This window comes from Bison bison, unplaced genomic scaffold (assembly GCF_000754665.1).
Source record: "Bison bison bison isolate TAMUID 2011002044 unplaced genomic scaffold, Bison_UMD1.0 scf7180017864032, whole genome shotgun sequence".
NCBI lineage: Eukaryota > Metazoa > Chordata > Mammalia > Artiodactyla > Bovidae > Bison > Bison bison.
The window spans coordinates 5,732,455-5,742,715 of NW_011494604.1; the positions used below are offsets into that span (position 1 = coordinate 5,732,455).

Genomic DNA, 10,261 nt, shown 5'->3' on the forward strand with positions numbered 1-10,261 from the left:
GGGTGGCTTGCCCAGGATCACATAGAAAGCCAACTCTCTTTCCTAACCTTCACTCTGTGGCTAGTGTCACATTCCAGGCCAGGGACCACATGGGTGGAATTCAGGCTCTATTTTCGGGAAACGGGGTTTGTTGTTTTTTCATTTACACAAAAAATGAAAAATAAATAACAGATGTTTGAGCACATGTCGCAACTCTTCTTACTGGAACTTAAAAGTGCATTCTGACTGAGAAAATTAAATTAGAAAATCCACACAGCAAAAAGGATGTTTTGAATGAAATACACTTTGTCTTTCCCTCTCTCTCACACACACACATGAACAATATCTCCTTGTTTCTTCTTCAGAGAGCAGCTGTGAAAGAAATTGGGGGAGGGAGATGAACATAACATCCCATCTTTGTGTTTCATACAGAGCAAAGCTTTTAGACCAGCCTTCCTGAACTTAGGGGGCGGGGCATGCTTTAAAATTAAACATCAGTGACCTGAGGAAGCTTATAAAATAGCTTGGGAGAAGTCAGTCACCAAGACAGGGCATCTCAGAGTGGATGATTTTGCGTGTGGAAACTGCTTTCACCTCGATAAAAAAGGTATGTACTGTGGTTTAAATTCTCATTTCAGCTAAAAATAATGACTAACATGATTGAGGGCCTTTGGCCAGTTGCTTTGCAGACTTGGTTTCATTTTTCCATAAACGACCTTACAAGGGGGATATTTTTAGTGTCGTTTTTCGAATGAGGAAACTGAAGTTCAGATATCCTAAGCAACAGGCCTAAAGTAAGACCACCAACAAATGCCAGAGCTGGGGTGTCACCCTGAGAAGACTCACCTCAAAGTCTTCTGCTTGCGTCAGGCAACCCCCTTGATACCATTATTGGACAATGAGGAATTATTCCTGCATCAATACTGTACTAGATGAATTCTCAGGGGGTTACCCAGTGTGCATTTCAGTAAAACTGACCAAAAAGTGAGTTGGAATGTGCTGTGTGAATTGAAAATTCATTTAGTATTGATAGAATTAATTATTAAATAATTAAATAATATTAACAGAAAATGCAAAGCTTTTTATCTCCTGAAAAATTTTCTTCAGGCGATATGTTTTCTTATTAGATTCAATAGCAAAATGGTTTTTAAGACCCATATACTTGTGGAAATGTATTTTATTTTGTCAAGTGAAATCTAAAAGTCTCACCCCTAATATTCTGAAGCTCCTCGAGACCAGATGCCAGGTCCACACTATCGTGCAGGTGTGTAGACTCTTAGGAAACCTGGTCTAAGTTCTGGCTTCACAGCTTATCAGGAAGTAACCTCACTGAGTACATGGAGAATGTTAGTGCAGGACTCTTCCAGACTGGGTGTTGTAGAGACTCAGGTGCATGTAAAATTCTGAAACCAGGACTTCTCCCTGGAGAAGCTCGAGGAGTGTAAGTAGTAATACACAGAGTCAATTCTGTCCCAGGGTGGATGCACCATAACCTTAGTAGAATTCTTTTCTAATTATTTAATATTCAGTTAATATAATATTTAAATTATATCTATTTTTTAAAAGTATTTGAAGTCTCTTCGTTAGGACCATCTTCCCATTAGTGTTAGAAGAAGATGCAAAAGTAAGTCATACATATCCGAGTTCATAGATACAGGTTAATAATGTGATTTACCCTCAGAAATTGCTCAACAAGCGTTGCATGAATTAGAATGCAAGGGGCACTGGGAAAAAATGATGGATATTATCAACTCTTTCTCTCACAAGAAGTTTAGTCATAGGACAAAAACTACTGCAATAAAGAGGCATCTTTGGAAGAGATGCAGGCAGGGATAATTATGCTCTGAAATCCTGCAGAGCTAAAGAACACATTTCAGCTCACTACAGAACATTTTGTAACAAGATATTTGTCAGGAGCTGACTTTTGGTCAAACTGTCATGTGGTAAAATGAGATTCATCAGGTATTAGAGGCAGGTGTTTACTGAAGCACTGAAGGTGGTCACAGAAGGCAGCAAAGTTCAGGGCTGTGGCAGAATGGAGAGCTGGAGACGGGGCCTGAGCCCCGGCCTTCTGCCCCTCTGGGCCTTAGCTTCCCCATCGGTACATCTGAGGGGAGAGGGTGGATAAATGACCTCTAAGTTTCTGCCCAGTTTGGGGGCCGTGGCGAATGTGCATAATGTGTGGCCATCCTTGAGCTTAGAACTCCTGGGCAGGGCACTGAGCCTGGAGCTGACTAGGGGCCAAGAGTAGAACTTCAGTGGTTTTAAGAAGGGCTTGGAAAGGAATGCAAATTTTTGTGGGTTTAGGCTGGATTTTGGCAAATCCATCACCCCCCAAAAGGTTAAAAACAGATGTTGTTTACCTGGTGGCAGGGGCTGATGGGAAACGGAGCCTCAGAGACCAAGGAAAGTAGCCCTCCCCGCCTCACGGGGCAGACGTGCTCAAGGCGGGGACTCGGGGACCGTCCCTCCTCCCCTCAACCTCACATCAACTTTTACTCATTATGTAACTGTTCTTTTGAAAAACACGCAACAAAACCTCCAGAAGAGCTATTGATTATTAAAGGTTATTTGGAGCTTTAGAGATTCTTAAGAAAGTGGTTATAATTATCCCAGTTATGACACATTCTTTTAAAAACTCAAATCTGAGAACATCTTGCTTGCCTCAGTTCAGGCCTCTTCATCACAGGGAGAAAGGCAAAGAGCTGGAAATAGCTCTCGTGCAGCTACAGGCGAGGACTCACAAGGAAGAGAACAGACTGAGAGCAAGTCAGTGAAAGAAGCTGGGAGCAACCCAGGCTTCGACCCCACCAGCAGCGCTGCAGCCCCTACCCCTGGCCACTGTGCACCCCCCGCAAAGCAGCTTCCACACCCAAGGGCTCTGGGCTCACATCAGCTACTGGTCCTTTTCTGCTTAAATGTATAGCATGTACGAAAAGTAGCCTCAACAGAATATTAAGGAAGAAAGGAAGGGAAGGAGGAAGGAAGAAAGGAAGGAAGGAAGAGAAATTCAGGAAATACAATCATTTGCTTCTGCATTTCATAATAGCATTTATTGAGCATTTGTGTCAGATACTGCTCTAAATGCTGTCTATATTTTCTCATTTAATTCCCTCGGAATTTCACAAGGTTGGTATGATTATCATTCCCACTTAACAGCCAAGGAAATTAAAGCATCCATTGGACACAGTTATACTTAGTATGTGAAGAGCCAGAATTCAAAGCCAGTCAAGGTGATCCTGGGGTCCCCAAGGTTCCCAGGCCTACTCCTGGCCTGGTAAACAGCCAGCAAGTGGAGGATAGGGTGGGGAGGTGGAGTCAGGGGAGGCATTTCTTTGATGAACCTCATAGGGCGCTAAATGCAGGTTTTGTTTTCGATTCGTTTTTTCTCTCATGGTTCACTTGAGGGCTTCACTCTCTCCCAATCCCTGCCACCCCACCCCACCCCACCACACACACATTTTTTCTGTTCATTCAACAAGTGCACACACACACATACGCGCGCACACACACACACACACACACACACACGGCTTCTGTTCATTCAACAAGCATCTACTGTGCCTGGCACTGGGAGGTTCTGTGGGAGAGTCCAGGGAGAATTTAACATCATGCCCATCCTTGAAAAATATGTAATTAGCTGTGTGGGGTCAGCAGGGGAGCTGGCCAAATAAGCCCAACAAACTGTAATGCCAGGCAGATTGTGTTCTAATGGAGGCACAGAAGGTTCTAGTGAGGCTCACAGAGGAGGAAGACCTCACAGCCACACCGATGACTGAGGTGGCCCCGGAGGATGAGGGGCTCAGAGGGGCTGAGTAGGAGGCTGCCCACACAGAGACTGACGAGCCCAGACATGTTCCTCCAAGGACTCCGTGCCCTCAGAGACTTCGAACGCCTGCAGCTGCTTTGTTCTCCCCACTCCAGGTCCATCTCCAGCCACCCAGCTCAAGGATGGTGCCAGTGCTGCTGCTGCTCCCTGCCCTGGCTGGCCTCTTCGGAGCAGCTGAGGGACAAGCTTTCCATCTCGGGAAATGCCCCCATCCTCCTGTGCAGGAGAATTTCGACGTGAATAAGGTGTAGTAAAAGAATAAATCCCTGCTTGTTTTGCTGTCTCCTGTTTGAATAAGCATCCTACCAGGTTTGGGGTTTTTTTTTCCTGCTCTAATGACCACAGCAAGCCTTGGGGTAGGTACTTAGCCTCCAAAGAGTTCCCAAAAGCAGACTTTGAGACAAGAACTGGGGAGCAGAGAGGTTTTGGGAGATGATCCCAAGAAGCCTGAGTGGGCTTGTGTGGAAACAGAGGAGGCAGGCAAGCAGTAAAGGGTGAGCTCACGAGCAGGTTACTCTGTGAACAGGATTCACTTCTGCTGGGGGTCCTCTGAGGAAATGCACAGAATGTGCCTCAGCTTGTCCCATGGATAGGTGCAAGCAGGCAGTGGGAGCTCCCATGACACTGGACAAGCCTCTCACAGGGAAGGAGACCCAGGGGCTTGAGTTGGAAGCTGGCAGTGTGTGTGGGAAGTGCTTGCCATGATGGAGGTGAGCCCAAAGGTGGGCTGAGAGGACAATGGGACACAGGGCATCAACAGCAGATTGCCATGATGGAGGTGAGCCCAGAGGTGGGCTGAGAGGACAATGGGACACAGGGCATCAGCAGCAGATGTTGCAGAGGTGTTATCCTCACTCTACAGATGAAGAAGCTGAACGTCAGGGAGCTTGCCACCTGCTCAGGTCACACAGCCAGTAAATGCAGAGTAGGATTCAAAACTAGGCTTCCCAGGAGTGCGGGATCCCATGGGTGACTCAAATAGGACCCAGGATGGGATAGCACTTCCCCCAGGGGCCTTCTTGTCACCTGTGCTAAAAAGATATCAATAAAATCAACTCCCCCATATATGGTAAGGATTGTCTCATCATCTTATTCATGTCTTTTGAACACAAAACTTTTCAATATTAATGAAGCCCAAATTATCGTTTCATTTTTTGCTTGTGCTTCTGGTGGCATATCTTAAAAAAAAAAAAAAAAAGTTGCCTAGTCTATGTTTATAAAGATTTACTCCTATACTTTCTTCTAAGGGATTTATAGTTTTAGTTCTTACATATAAGTCTTTGATTCATTTTAAGTTATATTTTGTACATTGGTGATACAGAAAGGAAACTTCTTTCTTTGGCATGAGGATATACAGCTGTTCCAGACTGTTTGTTGAGAAGATGAGTCTTTCCCCACTGAATAGTCTTGATATAATTGTTGAAAATCAATTGACCATATGTGTAAGAATTTATTTTTGGGCTCACAATTCTATTCTATTGATTTATATGTCTGTCCTTATTCCAGCACTATATAGTCTTGATTACTGCAGCTTTGTAGTAAGTTTTGAAGTCAGAACATATAAGTCCTTCAACTTTGTTCTTGTGGCTATTCTGAGTCCTTTGTATTTCAACATAAATGTTAGGATCAGTTTGTCAATTTCTGTAAAGAAGCTAGTTGGAATTTTGATAGAGACTGTACTGTTAAGTCTATGGTCAATTTGAAGAGTATTGCCATCTTAGCAAGTTTAAGTCTTCCTATCCATGAACATAGGATGTCTTTCCATTTATTTAGGTCTTCTTTATTTCTGCAGTCTTTTGTAGTTTTCAGAGTGTGTTTTATGCTTCTTTGGTTAAATTTTCATAAGAATTTTATTTTTTTTGATGCTATTATAAGTGGAAATTTTCTAAATTAATTTGTAGATTTGTCATTGTAAGTATAGGAATACTTTTTTTCCTAGATATTAGTTATTTTATCCTTTAACCTTGCCGAGTCCATTTGTTAGTTCTAATAGTTGTGCGTGGGGGCGTGTGTGTATTCCTTAGAATCTTCTATCTACAAAACCCTGTCATCTGAAAATGGAGATAGTTTTACTTCTTCCTTTTCACAATTATTTCTAAACATTGCATTCTCCTTATATAGATAGAGAAATGAAGACCCTTCACAAAAATAATATGAGATCATAAGGGAACATGACATGAAGAGCAATCTTCCACCTCTGAGTTTCTTCCTTTCTGGAAAATTAAGCTTCCTTGTTTTAAATTGTGGACCATTAAATTCACCTTAACAGTAACGGAACTATTTTAAATGCACTGTATAAAATGGAGATATTTTTGGAGGATGCCTATGAAACCAATTGACCTTTAGCTTATTCTTTGATGCTTATTCTTTAAATGCATGTTAAGCTTATTCTTTAAATGCATGTTCAGTTCAGTGATTTTAATTGAAAGATGTCCTTTAACAAATGAGAGGAAAATTTATGTCATAAATGTGAACGTAATTTTAACAAAGAGCCAGGTGACTGAAGCAATACTGCCACCTATTTGCAGTATGCTCTCATTTCAAATTCTGATTGCATCTCTTTAATTTTGCTTTGTTTTGCTGAGTAATACATTTTTAAATTTCTAAAATCATTTCAATTAATATTTTGACTAGGTAAATATATTCACCAGGTTCAAAATTCTAAAGGTGCAAAAGAAGATACAATGAAAACTTTCGCTTCCACCCCTGTAACCCAGCCTCATTTCTCCCCAGTGACAAGCAGTAAAAACAGCTTATGGTGTCTTTTGAGAGATAATGTGTATATATATTAAAAAGCACATATATAATTGCAGTAGGAAGAATGTTGTCCATGTCCTATTCCCCAGAATCTGCAAGTAATGTTTCTCTATATAGAAAAAGGGATTTTGAAGTTGTGATTAAAGTTATGGAGCTTGATATGGCAAGGGTATCCTAGATTATCAGGTGGGTCTAATCTAATCATTACAAGCAGAGAACATTTCCCAGCTGTGGTCAGGGAGGTGTGATGATGGAAGAAGACTCAGAGAGATGCAGTGTGAGAAGGAGTTGACCTGTTTTTGCTGGCTCTGAAGATGGAGAAAGGGATTCACAAATCAAGAAATGCAAACGACATCTAGGACTTGGAAAGGACTTGGAAAGAAGACAGATTCTCCTCTAGAGCCTCTGGAAAGGAATGTAGCCCTGCCGCACTTTGATTTTAACCCAGTGAGATCCTTGTCAGACTTCAGATGTACAAAACTATGAGACCATAAATTTGTGATGTTTCAAGCTTGTGGTAATTTGTTACATTAGCAATGGGAAACCGATATAACCTTTTCTCCCAGTTTTACATAAAAGGTACCTTAATATATATACACTATTTTGCACCTGGCTCTTTTCCCATTAAGTGTATCTTGGAGATAATTGCCTGTTGTGTTTTAAAAGAGGGTGTATAGCATTCCATTGTATGGATGTGTCATCATTTAGTTAATTCTATTAATGCTCACTCAAGCCACTTCCTGTCTTTTAATAGTACAAAGAGAACTGCAATGAATGACCTTAGACATACATCATTTCTTATTTTCAGGAGGATACCTTTCCAGAAGTGAGATTGCTGGGCCAGAGTAAATGTAGTTTTAGTTTTGCTTGACATTACCAAGTTGCCCTCACGAAGGTTGTAGACTGAAGCAGTCTCTATGCCGGGGAATGTGTGGAAGCAGGGTGTGACTGTCTCCCTTCACTCTCACCCACACGGTTGCTCAGTTCCTCTAAAGCTGATTCTGCACTGAAGTTACGGTCTGAGAGCAAGCCCCCAGGGGAAGAATGATATAGGTCTTCTAAATCCTGATCTCATGCCAAAAGCCTCTGTGACCAACTCCTCATGTGGGATCTTATGAGGAGAATTGAGTCGATTCTGGAGTCCCAGCTCCCCACAGTAAACATACCTGACTTTGCACACAATTCAAAGATGCCTTGTAAAATCATAAAATATTTGAGATGACATCTTACATCATCTAAACCAATCCCTTCCTTTTACAGAGTTTAGAATTTCACGTAGGTTTTGACTGAAGGGGACACCAAGAACATAGCTAAATAAGAGCACTTTAGGAATGGACGGTGGCATTCAACCAATGCCCACACATCCGATTCACTTATTCCCATTGGAATCAATATCTTGCTCAGTGGCTTCTGGGAACAATGCAGCCCATTTTGCCTGGCTTCCCCAAGAAAGGGCTCTGCTCTGAAAGACAGCAATGGGGAAGAGTTTTCAGGTCCCCAGAGAGCCGCAGGGTTTTCTCTGCCTGTCGTTGTCTCTGCAGTATCTTGGAAAATGGTATGAAATTGAGAAGATCCCAGTGAGCTTTGAGAAGGGAAGTTGCATCCAAGCCAACTACTCACTAAAGGAAAATGGAAACGTCAAAGTGATAAACAAGGAGCTGAGGTGAGTGGTTGTGGTTTCAAAGGCATTGTACATCCTGGAGGCAGCCCTGCAGACTTGTCCTGGGATGACTGGTGCCCTTGCCTTCTAGTGTGAGAGGATGGGGACATCGCTGGGTCTTGGTTGCCTGCTCACAACAGGTCCTGAAAGGACAGCTTTTGGCAGGCAGGATGGTAGGGACAAGTCACACATTCATTTCCATGGCTACTTGCTGAGCAACTTATTGTATCCCAGAGCCTGTGAAAGACCCTGGGGACTTAATGGTAACACAAACTGCAAGATTTCTTGCTCTCACTCCAAAATAGACCTTCTGGAAGCAAAAGACAGCAGGGACTCTCTTGTCTGATCTCCAGTACCAAAAGAGAAGCCCTTTCTATACCACCTGCTGATTGAGAGCATCTAGCTTAGCTTGAATCCTTCCAGAAACTGGGAGCTCATCAATGTCCATGACAGTTTATTCCATCTTCAGACAGTTTTAACTGTTAGAAAACTCCTTTTCTTATTAAGCAAGAATGAAATGCATACATAGTCACATTCTAGGTTTTGTGAACAGGAGAGTCTACAGAGATATACTTTTCTATCATTGAGGGCTTCTTCACTGATCCCAAAATTCATATTTTAAAAGCAAATATAAACTTAAAAAGAAACCCAGTAAGAACTGCTACCCACCCACCATCAACAAACATGAGAGTAACAATAAACAATGATAACTAATATTAATTAAGCATTTCCTATGTGCAAGGCACTCTTCTGTATGCATATATATATGTGTGAGTACAAGTGCATGTATTTATGTATATGTAAATGAGCATTGCTATTCATTTAATCCCCACAGCAACCTGAGGTAGGTACTATTATTAAATCCATTCTTATGGATGAAGAAACTGAGATACAGAGAGGTAAAGTAATTTGCCCAAGAGTCACAGAGCTTGTAAGTGACAAAGCTGAGATTCAAGAGATTCAAAACCCAGGAGAAAGGACGACCCTGGTGGTCCAGTGGTTAAGACTCCACACTTCCAATGCAGGAGGTGAGGGTTTGATCCCTGGTCAGGGAACTAAGATGCCACAGTTCAGTTCAGTTCAGTTGCTCAGTCATGTCCGACTCTTTGAGACCCCCATGAATCACAGCATGCCAGGCCTCCCTGCCCATCACCAACTCCCGGAGTTCACTCAAACTCATGTCCGTTGAGTCAGTGATGCCATCCAGCCATCTCATCCTCTGTCGTCCCCTTCTCCTCCTGCCCCCAATCCTTCCCAGCATCCGAGTCTTTTCCAATGAGTCAACTCTTTGCATGAGGTGGCCAAAGTATTGGAGTTTCAACTTCAACATCAGTCCTTCCAATGAACACCCAGGACTGATCTCCTTTAGGATAGACTGGTTGGACCTCCTTGCAGTCCAAGGGACTCTCAAGAGTCTTCTCCAACACCACAGGTCAAAAGCATCAGTTCTTCAGCGCTCAGCTTTCTTCACAGTCCAACTCTCACATCCATACATGACCATTGGAAAAACCATAGCCTTGACTAGACGGACCTTTGTTGGCAAAGTAATGTCTCTGGCTTTTTAATATGCTATCTAGGTTGGTCATAACTTTTCTTCCAAGGAGTAAGGGTCTTTTAATTTCATGGCTGCAATCACCACCTGCAGTGATTTTGGAGCCCAAAAAAATAAAGTCTGAAACTGTTTCCACTGTTTCCCCATTTATTTCCCAAGAAGTGAAGAGACCAGATGCCATGATCTTAGTTTTCTGAATGTTGAGTTTTAAGCCAACTTTTTCACTCTTCTCTTTCACTTTCATCAAGAGGCTTTTTAGTTCCTCTTCACTTTCTGCTATAAGGGAAGTGTCATCTACATATCTGAGGTTATTGATATTTCTTCTGGCAATCTGGATTCCAACTTGAGCTTCATCCAGCCCAGCATTTCTCATGATGTACTCTGCATATAAGTTAAATAAGCAGTGTGACAATATACAGCCTTGACGTACTCCTTTTCCTATTTGGAACCAGTCTGTTGTTCCATGTCCAGTTCTAACTGTTGC

At 42.3% G+C, this 10,261-nt stretch overlaps 1 protein-coding gene across 1 annotated transcript in view; it reads left to right on the plus strand.

Moving 5' to 3' along the window:
- The first annotated feature begins 260 nt into the window (after positions 1–260).
- APOD (apolipoprotein D) overlaps positions 261–10,261 on the plus strand; it is a 13,670-nt gene continuing 3,669 nt past the window's right edge. Inside the window, exons 1-3 of the mRNA XM_010834384.1 lie at positions 261–586; positions 3,904–4,053; positions 8,107–8,228. Coding sequence (XP_010832686.1) covers positions 545–586; positions 3,904–4,053; positions 8,107–8,228 — 314 coding nt within the window. The 5' untranslated portion in view covers positions 261–544. The remainder of the gene's footprint in view (positions 587–3,903; positions 4,054–8,106; positions 8,229–10,261) is intronic.